This window comes from Molothrus aeneus, chromosome 11, assembly GCF_037042795.1.
Source record: "Molothrus aeneus isolate 106 chromosome 11, BPBGC_Maene_1.0, whole genome shotgun sequence".
NCBI lineage: Eukaryota > Metazoa > Chordata > Aves > Passeriformes > Icteridae > Molothrus > Molothrus aeneus.
In genome coordinates this window covers 20,410,652-20,435,160 of record NC_089656.1, presented here as the reverse complement: position 1 = coordinate 20,435,160, position 24,509 = coordinate 20,410,652, and the positions used below count along the sequence as shown (strand labels likewise).

Sequence of the window (24,509 nt, the reverse complement as noted above, 5' to 3'; positions counted from 1 at the left end):
GGTGCACCCACCGGGGTACCAGCACCGGCACCGGCACCCCAACAGCAACGCTGAAACCCCGTCACGGGCACTGACACCCCCAAATCGACACCTCCTCACTGCCACCGACACCCTCGTACAGCCACAGAAACCCCAGCGCTGCCACAAACACCGACACACCGGCAGTGACATCGACAAACCGGCACCCCGGCACTGCCACCGACACACCGGCACTGCCACCGACACACCGGCACTGGCACTGCCACCGACACACCGGCACCGGCATTCTGTCACAAGCACCACCACCCCAGCACCGTCCCCGTCCCCGACACGTCGTTGCTGGCACCATACCCCGTCTCCGTTCCCATCTTCCCGTCCCTGTCCCCGTGTCCGTCCCCGCGGACAGACGCGTCTCTCCGCCTCCCACGCCCGTGCCCCCGCCCTGCCCCGCCGCCACCGCCCGCTTCGGCCCGCGGTCACCACGTACCGGCACCGTCCACGCATCCCGGCCCCCCGAGGGCCCCGCTGTCCCCTCCTGTCCCCCGCTGTCCCCTTCTGTCCCCTCCCGTCCCCCGCGGCCCCTCCCTCGCGCCCACCAGGGGGCAGCGCCCCCGCCCCGCTCACCGCGCGCGCCGCCGCGCCCGACAGGCCCCGCCCCCTGCCAGGCCCCGCCTCCGCCAGGCCCCGCCCCCGCCCCCTGCGTGCTGCCGCCCCCTGCCGGCCGGCAGACCGCACTGCACCCGCCGCGCCCGGGCGGGGCCGCTCCGCGACATCCGCACTGTCCCCACCGCGACAGCCCCACTGCTGCCAGTCCGCACTGTGCCCACCACGACAGCCCCACTGCTGCCACCCACACTGTCCCCACCCCGACAGCCCCCAGCTCCAGAATTCCCATCCCCACAACCTACACCCTCCCTCCCCACTCTCTCCACTCCTACAGACCCCACCCCTACAGCCTCCATCCCCAGTGTCCCCATCGCCACAGCCCCCAGCCCCACTGTCTCCATTCCCACAGCCCTTGTTCTTATAGCCCATAGCCCTACCGGTCCATGGCCTCCAAAGCTGGGGGCTCAGAGCCAGGAGTGTCCTGAGTCCCTCACAACTGGGCACACACCCAGCCCTGGGGAAACACCCTGGGGTCCCCGGGGTCTGTGCTACCACCTCAGATTGGGGAACAAAGGGCCAACTGTGTCCTGGCACAGGGCCACACCCCCCGAGCTTGGAGAAGGGTGACAGTGGGGACAAAGGCACAGCCCCCGCCTGGGGCAGCTGGATCTGAGGGGCAGAAGGGTGGGGGGCGCTGCATGGGGGCTTCCCAAACACCGCCCCTGGCTGGCAGTGGCTGGGGGGGCTGAACCGTGTGGGTGTCCCCTGTCCCCCTACCCAGCAGGCACAGACAGGTACTACCTGGACAGCAATAAATTTATTAAGTATTCAAAAAAAATAATAAGACACAAACCAGTAAAAAACGAAAAGGGGGGAGGTAGGAAGGGGGGCGAGGGGCCGAGCCGGCTCAGGGGGGGACGGGGTCAGGAGACACTGAGGGGATGGCAGGGGAGCAGCACCTGGGGCTGCAGCAGCGCGAAGCCGGGGGGGCTGCGGGCAGTGCCGGGGGGCGGCGGGCGTCACTTGGCGCCCTGCGCCTCCGACTCCTCCTCGTCGTCCTCGTACATCTCACCCTCCTCCTCGGCCGTGGCATCCTGGTACTGCTGGTACTCGGACACCAGGTCATTCATGTTGCTCTCAGCCTCGGTGAACTCCATCTCGTCCATGCCCTCGCCCGTGTACCAGTGCAGGAAGGCTTTGCGGCGGAACATGGCCGTGAACTGCTCCGAGATGCGCTTGAAGAGCTCCTGGATGGCCGTGCTGTTGCCGATGAAGGTGGAGGACATCTTCAGCCCCCGCGGCGGGATGTCGCACACGGCCACCTTGACGTTGTTGGGGATCCACTCCACAAAGTAGGAGCTGTTCTTGCTCTGGATGGCCAGCATCTGTTCATCCACCTCCTTCATGGACATGCGGCCACGGAAGACAGTGGCCACGGTGAGGTAGCGGCCGTGGCGGGGGTCGCAGGCGGCCATCATGTTCTTGGCATCGAACATCTGCTGGGTGAGCTCGGGCACGGTGAGGGCGCGGTACTGCTGGCTGCCCCGCGCCGTCAGCGGGGCGAAGCCGGGCATGAAGAAGTGCAGCCGCGGGAAGGGCACCATGTTGACGGCCAGCTTGCGCAGGTCGGCGTTGAGCTGGCCGGGGAAGCGCAGGGAGGTGGTGACGCCGCTCATGGTGGCTGACACCAGGTGGTTGAGGTCGCCGTAGGTGGGGGTGGCCAGCTTGAGGGTGCGGAAGCAGATGTCGTAGAGCGCCTCGTTGTCGATGCAGTAGGTCTCGTCCGTGTTCTCCACCAGCTGGTGGATGGACAGCGTGGCGTTGTAGGGCTCCACCACCGTGTCCGACACCTTGGGCGACGGCACCACGCTGAAGGTGTTCATGATGCGGTCGGGGTACTCCTCGCGCACCTTGGAGATGAGCAGCGTGCCCATGCCCGAGCCGGTGCCCCCGCCCAGCGAGTGGGTCAGCTGGAAGCCCTGCAGGCAGTCGCAGTTCTCGCACTCCTTGCGCACCACGTCCAGCACCGAGTCCACCAGCTCGGCCCCCTCTGTGTAGTGACCCTTGGCCCAGTTGTTGCCGGCACCGCTCTGCCCTGGGAAAAGAAAAGAGGCTCCGATGGCCGCCGGCCCCCCACGCCCACGGCCCGAGGGGACCGGGAGAGGATCAGGGCTGGGCCCAGCCACTGCCGCCGGCAGCACCGGGGAGATCTGACGCCGGGGCGGGGTGGGAAGCAGGAACCGCAGAGGTTTGGCGGCGAGCCGGCGGTGCCGGGCCCCGCGGCGCGGGAGGGGCGTGCCCGCCCAGTGCCCCGGGGACGGCGACTGGCCGGGCTGGTCCGAGGACACTGGGGCTCGGGGGAACATCGGGGGACGGCGCACCCCTCCCTCTCCGGGGACCTACCAAAGATGAAGTTGTCGGGGCGGAAGAGGTGGCCAAAGGCACCCGAGCGCACGCTGTCCATCGTCCCCGGCTCCAGGTCCACCAGGATGGCGCGAGGCACATACTTGTGAGCTGAGAGAGACCCCATGACGGGAGGGGACCTGCTGCCGCCCCCCATCCCACCCCAGAGGTGTTCCCAGCACCCTGCAGGGTTCTACGGGGCTACCTGCACAGGTCGTGTGCCCTCCAAATCCTAGGGGCTCCTGGTGTGGGTGCGTGTCTCGTTACCCCCAAACAATGGGGGTCACATGGGGTGAGTGCACATGTCTGCCCCCATTCCCTGTGGGCTGGGGGGATGTTGGTGCTTTGTCCCTCCCACACCACAGGATCCTACAGGGGGAGCACAGGTGTCCCTCTATCCACAAACCACAGGGTCCCATGGGCTGGGTGCATGTGTGGTGTCCCCCCCACACCACAGTGTCCCACGGGGTGGGTACATGTGTCATCCTCCACCCAAACTACAGGGTCCCATGAATTTGGAGGCACAGGTGCCCCTGCCCCCCCACAGGACAGGGTCTGAGGGGTGGGTGCACAGGTCTGCGCTCCCGGGGTCCAACAGGGCAGGGATGCAGGTGTTGTGTGTGACCCCTCCCAAACCGCAGGGTCCCGTGGAACGGGGTGTACACGATTTCCCCCTGCCCCAGTCCCACGGGGGTGGGTGGACATGCCTGCCCGCCCCACACCTCCATGGGATGGGTCTGTCTGTCTGCCCCCCTCCCCACCCCAGCAGACCCAGCTCCTTCTGCACTGGGGGGGTCGCACTGGGGCCCCTCCCAGCCCAGGGTGGGGGTGCCGGGCTGCCCTGCCGGGGGGGGGTTCCAAGGGGGGGTCGCTTACAAGAGGCCTCATTGTAGTAGACACTGATGCGTTCAAGCTGCAGGTCCGAGTCCCCCACGTAGTTGCCGCTGGGGTCGATGCCGTGTTCGTCGCTGATCACCTCCCAGAACTGGGGAGGACGGGGAGCTCAGCAGGGCGGGAGGCACTGGAACACCCCCAGGCCCCCGGGCGAGGCACGGGGCACCAGGATCCTCCCATCCCTAGGCAGGGCTGGGTGGGGCAGGAGGCACTGGGATACCCCAAACACTGAAATCCCCGGGCGGGGACAGGGACAGGCGGGGGGCACCGGGACTCCCCAAGCCGCTGGGCAGCTCTCGGCGGGGCGGCGGGCACCGGGATCCCCCAAACACCCAAAATGCCGAGCAGGGCAGGGGGTATGGGACTCCTCAAACCCCGGGACAGGGCTCGGCGGAGCGGGGACAGGGGGATCCCCCAAACACCCAAAATGCCCAGCAGGGCGGGGGGCACCGGGACCCCCGGCGGCGGGCGGGGCGCGGCGCGGGCGCTGTCCGCGGTGCTGACGGACAAAGGCGGGGGGCGCGGGGGGGGCGGGGCGCTTTGTCCTCCCGGTGCGGCGGCGGGGGGGGAGGGGAGCGGCTCTGCCTTTGTCCGCCGCCCGGCTCCGCCGCGGCGGGCGGGGCGGGGCGGCGCCGCCGTTACCTTGGCGCCGATCTGGTTGCCGCATTGCCCCGCCTGGATGTGGACGATCTCCCTCATGGTGCGGCCGGGCCGGAGCGGAGCGGGACGGGAGCGGGCTGGGGCCGGGAGCGGAGCGGCACCGGAGCGGAGCGGCACCGGGAGCGCGGGGGGCGGCGCGGCCGCCGCCGCATCCTTTATAGGCTCCCGCCGCCGCACCGGGCCGGCCGCTGACGTCACCGCCGGCCGCAGCCAATCAGCGGCCGCCGCCGCAGCGCCGCAACAGCCCTGCGGCACCGGCACCGCCCGCCACGCCCCGCCCGGCCCCGCCCGCCGCCACGCCCCGCCGCGGCGGAGCGGGGACCCCGGCACGGGCGGGGGGCACGGCCCGGGGGGCGCCCCCGGCACCCGCGGGGAGCGGCGACACCCCGGGGACCCGGGCGGGGACCCTGGGACCGCCCGGCGGCGGCGGGAGCATCCCGGGGCGGCGGCGGCGGGACGGGGGGACACACAGGGGACACCCCTCCCAACGGCGTCCCGGAACGGGGAGGGGTGGGGACAGGGTACGGGAGGGCCACCCTGGGGGGCCCGGTCGGCCGTCGCCCTCGCGGGAGCGGGACCGGTGCCGGTGCGGGTGATGAGGTGGGCGGCGGCGGGCGCGGCCCGAGAACAAAGGCGACGGTGATGGGCCCTTTGTCCGGGGGCGGCCGGGACCACCCCCCGCGTAGGATCCAGCCTCCCGCCGCCCAGCCGGTCCTTCCCGGTTCCCGCCGGGAGCAAGTGACTCTTGAGCGACCGGCGGGACCGGGAGGGACCTCTCCCCTCGGGGCTCCCCGGGGCCGCCCGATGCCAGCCACAGCGTCACTGCAAAGAGCTTTTATTGGGAACCGCGAGTCCCTCGCCCCGACCGGGCACCCCGCGGCTCGTCCCGTCCGTCCGTCAGTCCATCCGTCTGCCCGTTTCAGGGCGGGGGTGGCCGTGCCGGTACCGTGTCCCGCTGCCTACCAGGAGCACGTCACCATCTCCTGCAGCGTCCGCCGGAGCTCCTGGCTCCGGAAGGCGTAGATGAGGGGGTCAATCACCGAGTTACAGATGATGAGGATGAGGAAGAGGTTGAAGTAGCTGAAGAAGCAGGTGCAGAATGGGTTGGTGGGACAGGTGACGATGAGGATGAGGTGGAAGAAGAAGGGCCCCCAGCAGATAAAGAAGACACCCAGGAGGATGGTGAGGGTGACAGCACCCTTCAGGCTGCCACCACGGTGGGCAGTGGGTGGCTTCTGCTGGCTGGAGATGCTGTGGAGGTGGTGGCGGGCCAGGGCGAACATGTGGATGTAGAGCACCAGCATGAGGACCAGCATGAAGAGGAAAAAGCTGATGAGGCAGAGGAGGACGGTGTTGCTGCGGTAGTAGGCGATCAGGATGGCGCCAGAGACGGTGCTGGCCAGCCAGACGCTGGCCATGGTGACCACGGCGCGCTGCAGGGTCATGATACTGTGGTAGCGCAGGGCGTAGAAGATGGTGATGTAGCGGTCCACAGCGATGACCCCCAGGAAGGAGAGGGACGAGACCACGGAGCTGCAGATGAGCGTGTCGATGACGCTGTCCATGTGGCGGACGATGCTGGGGCGCATCACCAGCACCCCGTGCTCCAGCAGCAGCATGAAGAGCATCTCCGCCAGGTTGCTGTTGCTCACCAGCATGTCCGACACCGCCAGGCAGCAGATGAAGTAGTAGGTGGGCGAGTGCAGGTTCCTGTTCTTCAGGATGGCGGCCACCACCAGCAGGTTCTCCACCAGGCTCACCAGCCCCAGCGCCAGGAACAGCTCGTTGGGAATGTCCAGCCCCTGGCACCAGCCGCCGCCGGCCCCGACCGTGGTGTTGCTGTGGTTGCCCTCGCTGGCATTCGAGGGCTCGCGCAGCAGACGCAGGGGGGCCAGCGTCGACATGAGCCCCTCCTCAGCCCCGGGGCCCCCCGCGGCACCCGCACAGCCCCCGAGCCCCTGTTGTGCCCCGCCAGTTCTCCCGTGGCGCCCGGCGGCGAGGCCGAGGGGATGCCGAGGAATTGGGGACGGGAGGCCTGGGATGTGCCGGGGGTGCCGTGCGCCCGCCGGGACCCTCGGGTGCTGCTCTCTGTGCCAGCGCTGCCCGGCGTCCCACGCCCGCGGGCCCAGGGTGCTGGGAAAGAAAGGGCCCTTTCTCTGCCCCACTTTAAAGCGGCTCCCGCAGCTCCTCCTCCGAGGAGGGTGGGCACCTGCGTGAGGGAGGCACCCTGGTAGTGAGGGGGGCTGCTGCCGAGGCCAGGGCTGAGACACCCCCAGGGTGGCCCTGGGGACCCCGATTGCTCGGGATCACCCACCGTGTGCCCAGGGGTCTCAAATGCCTGGGGTGGTCCATGCACCCCTGGGGTCATGCACCTTGGGAGTGCTGCCATCGGGGTCCTCTGTGCCCTGGGGGAATGCGCACCTTAGGGTCCCCATGTGTCCTGAGGTCCTGTGTCTGCTGGGGGGGACCCCCGAACCCTGGGGGTCTGCATATCTTGAGGGGCCCCCTGTGCCCCAAGGCCTCTGTGTCCTGCGGGGGTCAATGTGCCCCTTGGGACTCGTGTCTTGGAGGGTCCCACCTGCTGTGGGGGTCACCCACACCCCCTGAGCTATCCATGCACCTCAGGGACCCCTGTAGGACCCTCTGCACGGCCCGATCCAGGCTGTCCCACGCACTGGGACTGGGAGGGTCCCATTCCCATGGCCCCAGGGGAGATGTTGTACAAGGGGGCGGGCATGGGACGCGATAGGGATCGTCCAGGGCACGGTTAAATGGGACAGAGCAGAGCACGGCGCCGCGGAGAGGCTGCGGGGACAGGGCCCAGCTGACCATCATGTGCCTTGGGTCCGTGTTGATGCCTGGAGCCGCGGGCTGCCAAAGAGCCATTCACAGCTCCTCGGGCAGGCCGGTCCCACCGGGTACCCACTTCCGCCGGGAAGCCCTTCCCTCCGGCAGGGATGGAAACGGCTCAGCTGCGCACAGCGGGCCCAGGCTGCCCCAGTGCCAAATTACGGGGATGGGATCCCATGGGATTTGGATGTACCAGTGGGGAATGGAGCCCGGGTGGGCTGGCTCAAGACTTGGGGTCTGCACACCCAGCCCAGCTACATCCTCCAGGGAGGTAATACAGCAGGAACAGGGATTTATTCCATGTATTCACCATTACTCAGCAAAAAAGGGAAAAAAGCTTTACGGGAACAAGGATGAGTTAAGGTTTGACTGTGGCTTACCTCGCTCCTTGCTCTAGGTGAAGGTGAGGGAATAAAGGAGGGACAAACAAAGAAGGGGGCAAGATTTCTTCTCCAAACATAAATAAAAGACTGAAAAAGCTGCTCCTTGCACAATTCTAGTGGCACAGGGGACTCTCAGACCTTTGGAAGGCTCAGTGTAGTGAGGGTGCAGAGTATTTTGTGGAGGGAAGAAAGCTCCAGGCTACGGGAAGCACAAAGGAGCTGAAGAAGAGGGCAGTAAAAGCCCTCTGGGAATTAAGGACAAGAGCCAGGAGAACAGGGAGGGGAATAGGATGGAAATTGTGTGTAGAGGAGGCCAGAAGGGGACTAAGCTGCCATGGGGACAAGGGACAGCTGCTGTTGATTAGCTCGGACATGCTCAGACAGCCCTTGTCCCCTGTTGAGAGAGGGGCCCTGAACAAGGCCCATGGCTGTGGCTTCAGCCCCCCCTCCCTGGATGGAGGCCACGCTGCCATGGCTGCAGCCCCCTCCTCAGAAGAGCCCATTCCCACAGCCAGTCCGTTTGTGTGACTTTATTGGAGTGCGACACAAATGGGGGGTGACAGCAGAGGCTCTGGGCAGGGAGGGAGGGACAGCCCGGCTCAGTCCCAGTCGCCGTCGCCCTCGGGATTGTCCTCGCGGGGCGGCTCCTGGAACTGGATGTTGGCCAGCATGTCCCGCATGGCCGCCATCAGCCGGTTCACCCCCTGGTTGAGGTCCTGCGCCGCCCCGGCCTCGTCGTCCCCGTCGTGCCGGATGTCGCCCTGCAAGGGAGCAGCACAGCGCTGGCAGGGACAGGGACAGGGACAGCACCGCGGCCAAACCGGCAGCAGCAGCTCCTGGAGCAGGAACACCATGGGGGAACGGTGCACCCAAATCCCAGCCTGCACTCACCTGCAAGTTAAAATTTGGCAACAGTGAGCGGAAGAAGAGGGATAAAGTGCTTTCGTTGGAGGGATGGCTTGTCCTGGAAGACACAAGTGGCACCATGGTGAAGGTACAGCCCAGTGGGATGTGGGCGGTGCTGGGAGAACCATGGTGCAGCTGGAACCAGCCCTCAGGGAGGGAACTGGGGAGTTCCAATGGGACTCTGAATTCAGGCAACTCTGAGCAAACCAGTCAATAAAAGCACAACCAAGGCCAGGTTGGAAGGGGCTTGGAGCAGCCTGGTCTACTGGAAAGTGTCCCTGCCCATAGCAGGGGGTAGAATGAGATGAGCTTTAAGGTCTTTTGAACCCAAACCATGCCAGGATTCCATGATCCTACCAGCTCTGCTCTGAGTGGACTGGTGTGGAACACACACATGGCATCACCCCAACACCAGGACTGGCTGTATTTAAATTTCCATTTACCCCAAACCCTCCCAATCAGCCATGGCCTGGGTTTTCCCTGGCTTTTGCCCTATGGCTGGGAATGGCCAGTGGTGACCACCATGGGAAGCAGCAGGACCAGTCCAGCCTGTAGCTCTGCCTGCCTGGAGCACCACAGCTCTTCCTCTGCCATGGAGGAGATGCCAGCCCCGAGTGCCCGCGTGCAGCCTGGCCCGGGGCTGAGGGCATGCAGGGGACCCAGCCGGCTGTGCCAGAGCAGGAGGCGGTACCTTTCCGGGCGGGTGTAGGAAACAATGGAATCCAGAGGAGGCAGGGGGTCAAACCCCATCACTGGCTGGGAGGTCACCTCCTGCAGGGAGAGGAGAAAGGAAGGAATGAAGGAGAAAGGAAGGAATGAAGGAGAAAGGAAGGAATGAAGGCTGCATCCAGCAGCAGCATACATGGGCACCCACAGAAGCCATGAGTGACAGGGGTTAGGATGGGCCCAGCAGGGACACAAGCGCCACCACAGCCCCTGTGGCCCATCAGGCCCCTCACCAGAGGCAGGGCTGCTGTGGCCTCCTTCATCTCCGAGAGGATGATGTGCCGGTAGATGTTCCTGGGAGCGCTCTGGTACCGGATCTTCCTCCTGAGACAGGGAGGGGACAGAGCAGTGAGCCCTGAGCAGGCACATTGCCATTTCTGCTGCTCCAGGTGCAGTGTCAGCAGCTTCCCTGGCTCTGGGGAACAAGGCCATATTGGATGGAGCTGGCTTAGAGTGAGCCAAAGGGGGTGGGAGCTGCTGAGCTCTGGAGAAAGAGCAGAGAGCTCAGGAATGAGCAGATTGACCTTGGTTTAGGACACCTGACAGCTCTCTCCTGTTTCTCAGCACTGTTCCTAAGCTCTCACCTGCCCTGTGTGGCTATCCCTGCCCTTCCAGGCCACCCCTCCACCCTCTCCAGGATGTTTCCAGGGTACAGGTGACAGCCAAGCCTGGGGAAGGCAGTGCAGGATATGCAGTGCAGGTTCAGCTCTACATTCCCATTTGTGAAAAGCATGGAAGGGCCACTGCCTTCCTGGCCCCATGCTGTGACCTTGGCATCAGAGCAGCAGCTGTGGGGCTCTGAGCCCTGTCCCAGACAGGGAACTGCTGCTGCCCAGGACAGACCCTCTGTCCCACTCTGTCCCTGGCACAGGAAGCCCGTCCTGCACCCTCTGTGCTCACTTGTGCTCGGCCTCCTGCACCAGCGCGTCCCGGGCGTCCACCATGCGCAGAACCTCGTGGGCGTGGGGCTCCAGCCAGGCCATGACAGCCGGGTCCTTCCACAGGGCGTGTGTCCTGCCCACGTACAGGGATGTCAGCTGGTTCAGGGCGGGCGACTGGCTGTGGGAGAGGGCTGTTAATCACGGCATCCTCCTCCTCCTCACGGGATGGTCAGGGCTCAGCTCTGTGCTAGCCTTTGGCGTGGGAACAGGAGAGGACTCGCAGGCTCCCGCCTGGATACTGCCATCCACCTCCACCAGAACTTCTGCCTCCATCTATTTTTAGGCTAAGCAGAGCCATGAAATGAAGGAACACTGCCCTGGCCTGAGGGAGAGCCTTCGCACGCTGAGGAAGACCATGAGTCCAGGGAAGGCAGACTGGTTGGAGACAGCCTGCCCTGGGAGGACACACGCGTCACCCTCCCTCCCTGCACGCACCAACAGGCTCTGGGCTGAACTTCTGACCCGTCCACCTTGGGCTGAGGTGGATCTGTCAGCCCCATCCAGAGGCCATTATGGAAATCCATTATCAAAAGGATTATCAAATGAGGCATTACCAAATGAGCCTGCTCAGGAAACCCAAACAAGCTCTGCATTAGCTGTCTGAGCATGCAAGATCCCCGCCGCCGGCAAAATCGATCCCTTCCCTTCGCTGAGAACATCTCCAGGCCTTACCTGATCTGGGCATTCAGCCCAAAGAAGGGGTGGGAGGCGACCCTGGCATCGGGCTGCACGCTGCAGTGATCCAACAGCGGCATCAGAACTGCAAGACAAAGGCAGAGAACTCGTCTGGACCTGCTGGTGAGGGGCAGTGTGGGGTGGGGTCACCCTCCACTCCTCAGGGCCAGAACCCCCTGGGGCACCAACAAGGACACAAAGAGAGGGTGAGGACACTGCTGGTCCCTGTGCTCACAAGGGCATTATTTCAGCCACCCCAACGAGCAGCCTAAAAGATGTTTCCAGCCTCCACAAACTGAATCTCTGTTGGAGAGCTGGTTCTTCCTGCTGCACACACCCTCCCCTGGGCCTGAGGGCTGTGTGCTCCTTTCATGGACAGCAGCATCCACAGGATGAAAGGGAGAGTGATGGGCACCCATGGGGAGAGCACATCCAAAACAGAGCTGTACCTTGGAGGGAGAGCCAAGGAGACTGGCTTGTCCTTGCTCCGGGCAGCCCTGAGGAGGTGAGACATCTCCCTGCTCCAATACTCCAGCTCTCACCCTCCCCCAGCCTGCTCACCCCTGACCACTGCTGCTGGAGGAGCATTGGCTGCTCTGGGGAGGGAGGACAGAATCATGGAACCACAGAACTGAAAGGCTGGAAAAGCCTCTAAGATCATTGATCCCAACCACTCCCGCAGCACTGCCAAGACCACCCCTAACCCGTGTCCTCAGGTGCCATGTCCACAGTTCCTCCAGGACTGGGGACTCCACCAGTGCCCTGGGCAGCTGTGCCAGGGCTGGACAACACTTCTGGGGAAGGAATTGTTCCAAATACCAAACTTTGAGGCTGTTCCCCCTTTTTCTGTCCCTGTTCCCTGGGAGCAGAGCCTGACCCCTCTGGCTGCCCGCTCCTGTCAGGGAGTTGTGCAGGGCCAGAAGGACCCCCTGAGCCTCCTTTTCTCCAGGCTGAGTCCCCCAGCTGTCTCAGCTGCTCCTGATGCTCCAGCCCCTTCTGCAGCTCTGTTCCCTTTCCCAGACAGGCTCCAGCCCTGGGAAGGAGCCCAGAGCTGCACTCTCCCCCCACACTGGGCACGGGCACTGCCGTTCTGCCCGACCTCTTCTGCTCTGACTCAGGGCTCCCTCCCCAAAGGCCCTTGGCAAATTCCTGCCTCTGCATCCCTGCCGGGAACGCAGCCCTGCCTGCCGGGAACGCAGCCCCGGCTGTCCCAGGAGGACAGTGACAAAGCCCTCGCAGGGGATGGCCTCACCAGAGGGGACAGACTCACCGCTTGGGAACATGATGAGCGCGAGCTGGATGAGCCGGGCCGCTCGCTCCCGGGCCTGGCTCCGCTCCAGCTCCGGGCGCTCTTCCTGCTGGCTCAGGAAGAAATAGGCCAGTGGCACCGAGAAGGCAAAATTGGGCAGCTGGGACAGATTCCGGTGACTCTGCAGGATCAGGGACACAGAGGTACCGAGAAGTGATGCTGACAGCAGAGCTGGGCTGTGCAGGGCCAGGGCTCTGCCTACTGGGGCTAAGTGAGCTCCCAGCTGCTGGCTCCGTGCCCCCACAGCTGAGTGAGCAATTTTCAGTTCTAACAACTATTTGCAGGACCCAAAGATTACAGGAACCAACAGCCCAGCCCTTATGGATCGTTCCAATGGCTCTGGGCTGGCAGCTGGGCCGTGAGATCCCCTCCAAAGGGCTCACCTGGTGGGGAGCAGCCCAGGCAGCCATGCCCTCACCTGCTGGCCACTCACCTCCCACTCCTGGAAGAGGCGGGTCAGGAAGGTGTATTCCCTGGCCCGCAGGGACAGGAAGTCGATCAGCAGCAGCACACAGAGAGGGTCATCCTCAGGATCAAGGCTTGGGAGCAGGGGGAGAGAACAAGCTCAGTGTCACAACAGCTGAGAGAGCTGCCCTGATTTCTGAGTCAAACAGCCTCTCCCAGTGACATCCAGTGACTCAGCAAGTGGAGAGAACAGGAACACATCCTGCATGGCCAGCAGGATGACAGAGTGGTGCTCTGTGTCCCTATAGAGGGGACAGTCCCCTGCCGCCACCCAGGAGGAGGACCCACTGCCACACTTTGCTGTGCTGAGCCTCCAAGCTCAGCCATAGTTTGGCAGTCACAGGCCACCCAGGGCCCCTCCTCACCCATCACCTCTCCAAGAGCACCAGCACATCCCAGCACAGATCCATGCAGCTCTAAGGGGGATGATGAGCCCACACCAAGCCCAGGAGCAGCAGAACCTGTCTGGGGTGACTGTCCCCCCCCAAACCCAGGCACTCCACCCTCAGTGGAGGCACCTACCTCAGAATGAGCTTGCAGAACTCCAGGGCTGTGCGGGGACAGCCCCTCTTCTCCAGGAACATGAGGTGCTTGAAGAGAGCCAGGAAGAAAGCCCTGCATGGGGAACAGCAGCAGGACTTAAGAGGCCAGATGTGGAAAGTAGTAGTTTGTGCCACTCAAAAAAGGGGACACAGTCATCAAGAGCTTCACACCCTCAAGCATCACATTGTGGTGTGGCATGGGGTGCCACAGACACCCCCATGCTCCCATCTCTTGTTTTTGTAATCTTTTTTTGCAAGAACAGGGACAGAAAACTCACAACCTGCTCTGGAGACTGGGACCAACACAAGTAAATCCCCCAAGCCCACATCCTGCCTTGTTCCAGGGGTGTGGGGACAGGGACACAGAGTGGGGAGGCCCAACACCTGAACTGGTGATACAGGCCACTGATGGCACAAAGTATGTCAGCCAGAGGGACTGAAATGTGAGCACCCTCCAGGTACAGCAGTTTGGGAGAGATGGCTTGGGTCAGCTGACTGGAAAATTCCCAGAATAAAGTCACCTTTCCCAGCAGCTGCAGAGCTGGAGTTACATAAAGATCCAGGCTGGGAGGAGTGTGAGTGCTGGGGGTGATGGCTGGAAACAAACAGCAAGGATTTTTGTGATCATTTTGGGCTAAGGGGTACTAATGGCATGAGGAGGACATGACAGGGAGGGACAGTTCCTACTGCAGGAAGGAATCCCTTGGGAAAAGGGATGCTTTGTGCACAAGCTTCCATGCACAACTGCCTGTGCTCCAGCACCATCCCAGGAGCCCCGGCAGAAAGGGACACTCAGGGGTCTCCCTGGGTGAGCAGCAGTGTGAATCTGGGTGGCTGTGGCCAAAGGGGCTCCAGCTGAGCCCCCTGGTGCCCAGCCCTGCTGACCTGTTCTCTGGGCGCCGGTAGTCCAGCCTGCAGGTCCCGCTGGTGAGGCTGAACACAGGGTGGAAGGCGCACTCCAGGCTGTACAGCGCCCGCTCTGGGGACAGCAAGGGCACTGTCAGGGACAGGACAGGGACACCAGCCCAGCACAGCACTGCCCAGCACTCCCTTTAGCCCCAAAGAGAGGAAACCAGCTCATGCCCAGCCCAGCCAGGCACAAAGACGCTTCACACAATGTGGTGGCAACAGGTACCAGGGCAGTGAGCACTTCCACGTTGGATCACACTCTGGGTGGGAAAAGGAACCATTCTGGGATTGAGGCTGGTCCAGAAAAAGCCAAGCTGCTGCCAGGGAAGGGTTTCACAGCAGCACATCTGCTCCTCACCTCACGCTTACCTATGAGATCCCGGGCCATCTCCTGGTCCTCCTGCATGCGGCACACGTCGCTGAGCTGCAGCAGGGAGTCCACGTGGTAGGGGTTCATCTGGAGCAGCAGCTGCACAAGAGCATGGCAAACACTCTGTGTCACTACCAGTGGCTCAGGGATTTGGTCACTCACCCAGGTACCTTCCAGCAGCCAGCTGTGTGACACACAGTGCCAAGAGCTCCCTTAATCCCACCCTGCCAGATCCATCCCGAGCTGGAGGGGCACAGGGAGCTTTGTCCCCACCACGTGCAGGATGGGAGCCCACAAAGGCAACCTCCCCTGGGCTGCTCCCTCCCAGCTTTTCCAGCAGAGCCCATGCCAGGCCTTTGCTCATCTTCTCTGCCCTCCTCCAGATGTCTCCCAGCCCCTCTATTGGAAAGGAGAGAACGAGATGCAGGCACTGTTACAGGTTTGGGGTTTTTATCTATCCTCCAACAGTTCTGAGCATTTGATCAGGTTTTGCATCCTTGGATACTGAGAGGACATTTGGACACATCTATTACAAATCCAGGAATCAGCAGTAGTAATGGAGAATAATAATAAATAAATATTGACTTCCAGGCTTCAGAAGACAAGTTTCTTACTTCACTAATTATATTATAAATAAGCTTTTCTCAAGTACCTAAAACCTCAGTTCAGTAAAAAATACTGAAGCTACAAATCTTCTCACAGTTTAGTTTGGGGATTTTTTTTTTCTCCTAAAACTGAAAAAATAAAGCTTCCAAAGCTCCAAAAGTTTCCATCTGCAGGGTGGGGACTCGCGGGACCACCAACAGCACAAAGACTGGATGTTCCAGGCTGGCCCAGCCCTTGCCTGATGCTTAACCTCTTCCTTAAGGGGTAAAACTCTTTCAGCTCCTTCCCAGTCCACTTCTGGGGGAACATGGAGCTCTGTGATGGGAAAAAGCCAAGAAAAGGTCACCAAGGGTGACCTTTGAACCTACCAGCAAGTGCAGAAAAAACACTCATTGAACAAGAGGCTCCCCAAAAGTGATGTTTTATGTGCTGAAACCACAGCAACAAGGCAGAGCTGGGCTCCAGTTATGCCAGGACTGTGGTGACCATGGACAAACTGTCTGGAATTGCCAAATCCATCTGTTAGATCTTACCCTTGATGGAAAAGAGGAAGACTTCAAGCTGTACAAATGTCCTCAACTATAGCCCGACCCCCTAAGAGGGTCAGAGCTTCCAGATTAAAACACCATGGAAAGCCTCTCCTGTGTGGGGGACTGAGCTTGAGCTGTCCTTGGGACACTCACTGCTGCACAGGAATTACTTTGGCTCACTTAATCCAAATCCCTCAATCCAGGCAGAACTGCTGAGCTGGAGAGAGCCCCACGGCCCTGAGCCGAGGGTGGGAAAGCAGAAGGAAGTAAACTTTATTTAGCAGACAATGGACTCTTTAAAGAACATCTCCAGGGCATGTATCCCAGCTCATGTGGCCAGACCTTTCAGAGAAACATCCCTCAGTTATGGTTTAGTTGGGTGCAGAGCAATTTTGCTGTTGCTTATCACTCCAAACTATAAATGTTACCATACAGCTTAAGGAGCTCGGACATGCATGAAGGACTCCCCACACAAAAGCCTGTTTTGCTGAAATACCAAGAAAAGACACATTTTTCATCCTTGCAGGAGTTTATAAATAGAACAGCTGTTAGTTTGGATTGCCAGTTCATGATGGGTTTATACAATATTCCTCCTTTCCCAGCTAAGAGCTGAGACAAGGGGGCTTTGTTCCCCCCCCCTGCAGCCAAAGGGACAGTTCCTGTGGGCTCCTCTCTCAGAAGGTGACCTGACACATGCTTGGCACAACCACCAAGGCTCAGCCACCAGCCACCAGACCTCCTCTGCACCAAGGAAGTCACTGGTTAACCAGGTGACAGACCAGCTCAGCACTCAGTGCTGCCTCACCCCACACAGAGGGACACTGGGCTCTGCTCTCCAAACAAGTCCTAACAGCCCAAACAAGCCTGGAAATAAATAATCCAAGGCTCTGCAGAGGGATCTGGACAGGATGGATCAAGGGGATGAGGCCAGAGGGATGAAGGACAACATGGTGACATGCTGGGTCCTGCTTGTGGGTCACACCAACCCCATGAATGAAACGGGCTGGGGGAAAAGTGGCTAGGAAAGGACCTGGGGTGCAGGAGACAGTGGATGGACAGGATCCCAGGTGGGCACCTGGCCTGTGTCAGCCAGGTGTGGCCACAGCACCAGGGCAGTGCTCATCCCCTGTGTTGGCACTGCTGGGGCACTTCCAGCCCTGGGGTCAGTTCTGCGCCCCTCACCCCAACACAAACACCAAGGGGCTGGAGCATGTCCAGGGAAGGGCAAGGGAGCTGGAAAAGGGTCTGGAGCAGCAGAAACAGCAGAGGGAGCTGAGGGGGCTCAGCCTGGAGAAAAGGAGGCTCAGGGGGAACCTTCTGGCTCTGTACAACTCCCTGACAGGAGGGGACAGCCGGGGGGGTCAGGCTTTGCTGAACAGAGGAACAGGGACAAGAGGAAACAGCTTCAAGCTGTGGCAGAGGAAATTCCTTCCCCAGAAGTGCTGTCCAGCCCTGCCCCCAGGCTGCCCAGAGCAGGGGTGAATTCCCCATCCTTGGAGGGGTTTAAAAGCTGTGTAGATGTGACACAGGCTGGGGTGCCTTGGCTGGGGGAACAGCTGGCTTAGAGCCTTTCCAACCCAAATGATCCCACTGGAATGAAATCCCAGGGCAAGGGGCTGCAGGAGCACAGGAGGGACAGCAGGACCAAGCCAACGTACCACGATGTTGTTGGGGTCCATGGACTCCACAGCGTCCAGGAACTTGAACTGCACCTGCTGGTACTCACGGTGGTGCTCGAAGGTGAAGTGCTGCACCCCCCTCCGCGTGTCCAGCAGCTGCATGGTGATACCTGCAGGGTGCAGGGGAGACCTGGGTACCCCAAGAGACCCTCCTCTGCTCTCTCACACCATCACTGGCTCCATAGACACATGTGGTTTTGGAATCTCTTTCCCCCACCCATGAGTCCAAGTCTCAAACCCACCCAAAAAGCCCAGGATGCTCATCCTCCCCAGGGATACTTCTGATTATCCAGCAATTCTGCTGCTAAGATGGGAGCACCCACGCCCTGCTACCTCCAAAAGAAGGGGAAAACAAACTCAAATCATGTACAAAGTAAAAAAAACTCAAATCAAAGTACAACTCCACAGAGCTCTCTGCTGAGGCAGGAGGTGAACTCCTCCACCAGCTGAGGAGCAGGTCCCTCTTAGATTCCGTGCCCTGAGCAGCATCCATGGCACATGGGCAGGGGCTAAGGGGGCAGGAGGCAGCCCCAAAGAGGGCAGGAGGCAGCCCCAAAGGCCTCACCTGTCTTGCTGTAGCGTGGCCAGGTGTTCTTGGGAGCTGTGAGCCACATGCTGCGGACGTACTGCCGCTGCCTCTGCCTCGGCCTGGGGAGGGAACACACAGCTCACAGCTCCTCTGCATGGACAGCAGCAGGAGGATGAAACCATGTTAAAGGGAAAAATTAGGTCCTATTTCTTCCCCACAAAGAGCTAAACACAGCTGTGCCCAGAGCTCTGTGTCTGCCTCCAAGACACAACACACCTGGGCTCAGGCTTTGCCTTATGTGCACCATCTAGGCCAGCCAGTGCCTGCAGCAGCTCCACTTCCAGAGCTTCTCTCCCTGTTTTTAACCCTGCCAAACCCTCAGCTGCCCCTGTGCAGCTTCCCAGGTCCAATTAGGAGAGCCCCACATCCCTCTGACTCATCTCTCTTCCCAGTAGGGCCTTCAAATGTCCACTGGATTAGTTTAAGCTGTACTCAAAAATGCACTATTTATTGGCTGAGGAGCAATTCAGGATCAAGGCTACTCCAAGGGAGTCACACCTCCTCAGAAAGGGATCATAGACTATCCTGAGGTGGAAAAGACCCACACAGATTATTATGTCCAACTCCTGGCCCTGCACAGGACAATCCCAAGGAACTGCAGTTTCTTCCTCAAGCACCAAATGCTCCTCTACAGACTCTCTCCCTCCTTCAGCTCAGACCATCCTCGGTTTTCCAAGCAGCTCATGGAAGTGGGGATTTTGTGGATGACAGTGAGCACAGTGCAGTGGATAAATGCAGAGACATCACACCCAGGGAGCAACAGGCTCCCTGGGCCCCTGGATACAAGGGACATGAGATGCTGAAAGTATTCAGGGTTCACTTTCTGTCCAGAGGCTCAGGAATTGCAACAGGGGACAAAACACACAAAATCTACGTGCCTGCAGTCTGTGAACTTGAGTGAAAGGACTTTTTGAAAAGTGGTTTGGAAATAAATGAGAGGGGAAAGGAGCAAAAGAAAAAGCAAATGCCAGTAAAAGCCTGGAGAAGTCTTTCCCCACCTTGTACATATCACAGAAAATATTCCTCTGCCCCAAAAGCAACTATTAAATGAATAACACATCCTGAGCCTGGGATTACCTGCCCAGGTGTGGCACTGGGGACTCCATGAGCCCTGCCAAGGGCAGGACAGACACACCTCCTCAGATTTGGAAAGGGTTTAATACGAAATTCTGGACTAACCTCTGGTCCCCGAGCACAGCACGAGCCCCAAAGTATCTCTTCAACTCATTCTCTGGATTCAAGTTTCTGAGAAGGTGGAAAGAAGAAAGAAAAGCTCCATCAGTTAAAAAGTGCCACACTCAAGTCTCTCCATCAACACTCAGCACCCCAAAGTGCCCCTGGAAAACCCCCAAACTGTCCCACACTCCCCACGGATCAGACACAGCATGGAGAAAGGAGACTGAAACTGCCAGCACTGGAAGGGAAAGCCCTGCTCCATGGACAGGCTTCCTCCCTGCCCTGCTGCAGAGCTGGGGAATTCTGCTGCTGCCCTCTCCAGGGCAGCTGGAGCCTTGGCTGGGATGTTCCCGGGAGAAGCCAGGACTCAGGAGCAGAAGTGAATCCCATGGCAAGCTCCACACACCAGGGCTACTGGCACCTCTGCAGAGGATCTGAGGCTGGAAGGTCCCTCTGGGGACTAATCTGGTCCTGCCAGCACTGCAAGCAGGCCTGGCAGCAGAGAATCCCCATCAGAACCAAACACAGCTCCCAGAGGAGCAGACAGGAGCAGGGATGTGCACAACCATCGCGACCCTTTCAATCAAGGTGTGGTGCTCCTGGCCAGGTCACGCTGGGAGGGTCCCAGCTCCGTTCCTCAGGGAGCAGATGCCCCTCAGGCCGAGGCAGGGCCGGCTGGGAGGCAGCAGTACCTGTGCTCCACGTAGAGCAGGGGCCGGCTGTCGGTGCTGACCCCGCCCTGGCTCTGCGGGGCCAGCCTGGGGTCCTCGATCCTCTCCAGAAGGCTCTCGATGTCCTCCAGCTCGTTGTCTTCCTTCAGAAAGGCAAAGCCAAGGCCTTTGTCACAGGCTGAGTCACAGCAGCCTGCAGGTCACCCAGCACACATCACACCCAGCTGCCTCCCTGGGCCAGGGGCTGTGGCTCTTCAGAGAACCCAGAATGGTTTAGGTTGGAAGGGACCTTAAAGCTCATCTCGTTCATGTCCCGTGGGCAGGGACACCTTCCACTGTCCCAGGGTGCTTCAAGCCCTGTCCAGCCTGGCCTTGGGCACTGCCAGGGATCCAGGGGCAGCCACAGCTGCTCTGGGCACCCTGATGCCAGGGCATCACCACTCTGCTCACATGGAAGAATTTCCTCCCCATATTCCATCTAACCCTGCCCTCTGATAGTAGGAAGACATTTCCCCTTGTCCTGACACTCCAGGCCCTTGTGCAAAGACATTTAAAATATTTAAATAACCAGCCTTCACCCTCTACTGTCCATGGAAACACCAAGATGCTGCTGTGAGCCTTGTGACAAGGTCTCAAACACTCACATGGCTTTAATCCAAGTCTCCCATTCCCCATTTTCCAACCACCCCAGGAATCCATCCAGCTGCTCACATCCAACAGTTATATAACACTTTAACCCTGATTTCCCTCCATTTTCCCCCAACAAACAACAAGTGACACATTTCTTACATGCCTGTTTCACATCCTCCTCATGATGTCCATGGGTGGAACACAGAATTCCATTCAGGACACCCAAACAGCACTGCCAGGCTGCCTTTTCAAGCTAAATTTAGCCTGTGTGCGTGGAGTGTACACAGGAAAGGGATAATGTGCTCTGCATGGAACAGAGGCTGTATTTATTATCCCTCACTGCCTGGGTCTGGGTGTCCCCCCAGCCTCCAGCTGGCACATGTCCCCCTGCTGCTCAGTATTGCTGGATTGGGAAAGGAAACAGCTCTCCAAGAGGGTTCTCCACCTCAGAAACTCAGAGTGGCATTCCCAGGGAGGAGGTGGCCAGCTGGGTGCTGGCCCTGCTGTCATGGCTTAGCCCTTCCCTCCAGAATCCAGTGGCTCAGGATGCTGACCAAAGACTCTCCCTGGAGTGAACAGGGAGGTTGGACTCCACCATCTGGGAGGTCTTTTCCAACCTTGAGGATTCTGTAATTCTGTGGACAGTTCAGACTCAAACTCACCAGAAAACCAGCTCCCACCTGAACCCCACTCCTACTGAATGAAGGAGATCAAGGACTTCAATCCATCTGCTACTTCCAGCTCTGGGGTGCCCAGCACTGGAAGGACATGGAGCTGCTGGAATGAGTCCAGAGACCTGGAATGAGTCCAAGGGCTGGAGCCCCTCTGCTCTGGAGACACCTTAGAGCCCCTTTCAGTGCCTAAAGGGGCTCCAAGAGAGCTGGAGAGGGACTTTGGAGAGGGGACAGAGTGACAGGAGAGGTTGGACAGGGCTTGGAGCAAGCTGGTGTGATGGAAGGTTTCCCTACCCATGGAGGGGGATGGAATGAGATGAGCTTTAGGGTCCCTTCCAATCTAAACCATTACAGGATTCCATGATCCTAAAGAGGCTTCTTAAACTCTAAATTTTGAAACTGCTTTTTTTGCCTTGAATCTCTCCTACAGCCACCTCAGAATTCCCACTTTGCCAGCCTCACTGGAGGAACCAGCCTGGTCCCTGACTCAGAACACACACACACACACACACACACAGACATACCACAGTCTCTCCTGCTGAATTTTTCTTTGTTTTCCTTTTCTTTTTTTTCTTCCGTGGCTTGTTACTCGTTGCCAGCTGCAAAGACAAAGGAAGAGCTGTCAGCATTCCCAGGGGTGCCAGCTCCCTGGGAAGAAGAGCATTTCCCACAGGGATCAGCACACTGAGGGTCCTTAAATGAAACCAAAATTCACCCTTTAGTGTTTGTTAGTGGGTGGAAGTCAAGACACATGGAGAAAATGGAGGAAAGCACCGAAGATTCACAAAGGGTTAAACCTCAGCTGACTTTCACATCAATGTCTGAGGCTATGAAATCAGGAGAGAAACAAGTTTAGCTGTGCCAAGTGTGGAGGAAATGCCTCAGCCTCTCTCAGTGCCCAGGATAAGCTGCATTTCTGCTTTTCCAGGGTGCAGGACAGTTCCCAATTTCAGTCCCATTTCCACAGAAACCAACACCTGACAAAGGTCCCAGTGCCAGAGTTCCTCTCCCCACAAATGCAGCTGCTCCAGCTCGGGATGCTGGGGGCATTCCCTAACCTGACTGGCACAGGTGGCAAGCAAATACATTTCCAGGGTCTAGCAGGTAACTCAGCAAGGGATCACAGCATCATGGAATGGTTTGGGGTGGAAGTGACCTCAAAGTTTATCCAGTTTTTATTCCCTGTCTAAGCAGGGACACCTTCCACTAGACCAGGCTGCTCCCAGCCTTGTCCTGGCTCTACCCAGCAGCAGCAGCTGCCTGCCCAGGGCTCCCATGTCCTACCTGGAGCTCTGGGAGCAGCCACAGGTGTGCCCTGCAGTGCTGGCACAGCCAACTCACCAGGTCAGGACCCCTGGAGCCACTGCTCACACAGGGACACACTGCCCAGAGCACCCACAGCCCCTGGGCTGGCAGAGGCCACTGGCACAGCTGGAATGCACACAGAGAGTGGACTTTGCTCCCCTGCCACCCAAAGCAGGGACACAAACCCCAAACACACAGCAAACAAGTGAGACCAGGGGCCAACCCCCCTTGCTCTCCCAACCTCTTCTCTGGTGAGATCTGGGCAGGCCTTGCCATGGGAAATCGTTAAATAAATGAGCCTTTCCTTACAAAATCCTGCAAGGAGACACTTCTGGGCTGATACAGACCACAGGAGGAATCTTGATATCCAATGACAACAAATCATTACGGGCAAGAAGAGGTTCAGTATTCAGGTGACATTCTTGACTGCCTGAATTACTCACATCCCCTGTTCCAAAACAAATGCCTCCTTGAGACCACTCCTGGCCTGACCTCAGTGCTCACATGGACACAGCACAACATGGACACAGCACAACATGGACACAGCACAACATGGACACAGCACAACCTTCCTTGGGTGCCTCCTCTCTGCAGCTGCAGAACCCCTCTGGATCCTCTACACAAACCCAGCCCCAGCACCACCGTGCCCACCCTCCCCAGGTGTCAGTTCCCAGGCTGAAGTGCACGTCCCTGGCAGCAGTTACCGTTCTGTCTGGCTGCTCAGCCTCCTGTCCCTCTCTCTGTCCATCACCGTGTGTCTCTGAAGGGGTCACAGTCCCCTCCTGGCTCCTGTCTCTGCTGCCCTCGGGGCTCCCTCCCGCCGGGTCCTGCTCGCTCAGCCGCTCCTCTCCGGCCGCCGCCTCATCCTCCGACTCCTCAGCTGGGATCTGCAAACACAGGGACGAGCTGCAGGGACAGCATTCTCCGGGGATCTGCTCCAACGCTCCTCCTGCACACAGATGGAGGTTTGGACCCCCCTCGTGTCCAGTGTGTCAGCCAGGGGCTGCCCGGACAGTCCCACGCATGTGGAGGGGAGCACAGGACCCCCATGGTCTGTCCCCTCATGCCACGGACTCTGCTCTGCCCTTGGGGGAGCTTCCAAACCCAGCCTTGCCTGTGCTCACACAGCCCGGCCTCGGAGAGGGACAGGGAATGGCTGGGGCTGGAAGAGGTGTCTGGAGAGCAGGACTGGGCTCTGTCACCCCAAGGACCCAAGCAGGGCCCATCTGACATCCAGCACTGGGGTCCTGCAGTGCTGGGAAGGTGGCAGGGATCGTCCTAAAAACATTTTCACGAGTCCAGCTCTGACAGCATCCAAACCCAGCCCTCCCAGGCCTCTCTCCCATTTCCTCCCAGTTCAGTCCCAGTTGCTGCCCACCAGCCAGACCGATCACTGCCACCCCAATCACTGACCCCAAACCACTGCCATACACATTGTCACCTCTGCCACCCCCACTGTGAGCCCCCCTCAGCCACTACCCCCCTGCTCCCTCCAGTGACCCCCAAAGCCCGTCAGCCTCTGCCCCCGGGTCACTGTCACTCCAGCCACCCCCAGTGACTGTCACCTCAGCTGTCCCCAAGTAAGTGTCCCCAGCAATGTCCCCAGCTGCGCACCCAGCTGTCACCCCCAGTCCCTGCCCCCCAGTTATCCTCCCAGTCCCTGCCACCCCAGCCACTGTCCCCCGAGTCCCTGCCCCCGCAGTCACTGTCCCCCCTAGTCCCTGCCCCCCAGCTGTCCCCAATCGCTGCACCCCGGGGCCTCCCGGCTTTGGCCCCCCTCACCAGCTCGAAGCGGTTGCTGACGGCGGCGCGGGGCGGCCCGCGGGGCCGGTTCCCGGGGGCTGGCGGCGGCCCCCCTTCCCGGGCACGCTCCGGGCCGGGGTCGGTGCCGAGGCCGAGCTCGCCCAGCCCCGGCCCCTCCTGGCCCCGCTGCTCCCCCCGCAGCCGCCTCAGGGCCCGGCGCGACATCGCCCCCGCCCGCTGCGCGCTTGCGCCTGCACTGCGCCTGCGCGCCCGCCCAGCGCCGGCCCC

The 24,509-nt window shown here is 60.4% G+C and overlaps 3 protein-coding genes across 3 annotated transcripts; all 3 read right to left on the bottom strand.

The window, feature by feature from the left end:
• Nucleotides 1–1,383: 1,383 nt before the first annotated feature.
• Nucleotides 1,384–4,677, bottom strand: TUBB3 (tubulin beta 3 class III). The gene is made up of 4 exons (XM_066557150.1): nt 4,525–4,677; nt 3,865–3,973; nt 2,989–3,099; nt 1,384–2,680 (listed from the first exon to the last, which is right to left on the bottom strand). Exons 1-4 carry the CDS (start codon nt 4,579–4,581, stop codon nt 1,605–1,607), a joined length of 1,353 nt encoding a protein of 450 aa, XP_066413247.1. The 5' UTR covers nt 4,582–4,677; the 3' UTR covers nt 1,384–1,604.
• An 824-nt stretch (nt 4,678–5,501) lies between these two features.
• MC1R (melanocortin 1 receptor) lies at nt 5,502–6,446 on the bottom strand. The gene has a single exon (XM_066557152.1). The coding sequence runs from the start codon at nt 6,444–6,446 to the stop codon at nt 5,502–5,504; it is 945 nt and encodes a 314-aa protein (XP_066413249.1).
• A 1,844-nt stretch (nt 6,447–8,290) lies between these two features.
• Nucleotides 8,291–24,446, bottom strand: TCF25 (transcription factor 25). Its single transcript, XM_066557632.1, has 18 exons — nt 24,261–24,446; nt 23,183–23,365; nt 21,698–21,772; nt 19,891–20,012; nt 19,202–19,267; nt 17,999–18,081; nt 17,413–17,543; nt 14,618–14,717; nt 14,225–14,318; nt 13,320–13,412; nt 12,766–12,871; nt 12,294–12,453; nt 11,021–11,108; nt 10,308–10,466; nt 9,641–9,731; nt 9,373–9,452; nt 8,667–8,739; nt 8,291–8,536 (listed from the first exon to the last, which is right to left on the bottom strand). Exons 1-18 carry the CDS (start codon nt 24,444–24,446, stop codon nt 8,375–8,377), a joined length of 2,052 nt encoding a protein of 683 aa, XP_066413729.1. The 3' UTR covers nt 8,291–8,374.
• Between the last annotated feature and the right edge of the window lie 63 nt (nt 24,447–24,509).

What these genes read in the sequence shown, in the direction of transcription:
- TUBB3 (XM_066557150.1), bottom strand. Translation starts at nt 4,581, where the DNA reads ATGAGGGAGATCGTCCACATCCAGGCGGGGCAATGCGGCAACCAGATC. An exon ending in CTACTACAATGAGGCCTCTT is followed by an intron (nt 3,100 to 3,864) that starts GTAAGCGACCCC and finishes GGTCTCTCTCAG; the next exon opens with CTCACAAGTATGTGCCTCGC. An exon ending in CCCCGACAACTTCATCTTTG is followed by an intron (nt 2,681 to 2,988) that starts GTAGGTCCCCGG and finishes TTCTTTTCCCAG; the next exon opens with GGCAGAGCGGTGCCGGCAAC.
- MC1R (XM_066557152.1), bottom strand. Translation starts at nt 6,446, where the DNA reads ATGTCGACGCTGGCCCCCCTGCGTCTGCTGCGCGAGCCCTCGAATGCC.
- TCF25 (XM_066557632.1), bottom strand. Translation starts at nt 24,446, where the DNA reads ATGTCGCGCCGGGCCCTGAGGCGGCTGCGGGGGGAGCAGCGGGGCCAG. An exon ending in GTGCAGGAGGCCGAGCACAA is followed by an intron (nt 9,732 to 10,307) that starts GTGAGCACAGAG and finishes TCCCTGTCTCAG; the next exon opens with GAGGAAGATCCGGTACCAGA. An exon ending in CCACAGCAGCCCTGCCTCTG is followed by an intron (nt 9,453 to 9,640) that starts GTGAGGGGCCTG and finishes CTCTCCCTGCAG; the next exon opens with GAGGTGACCTCCCAGCCAGT.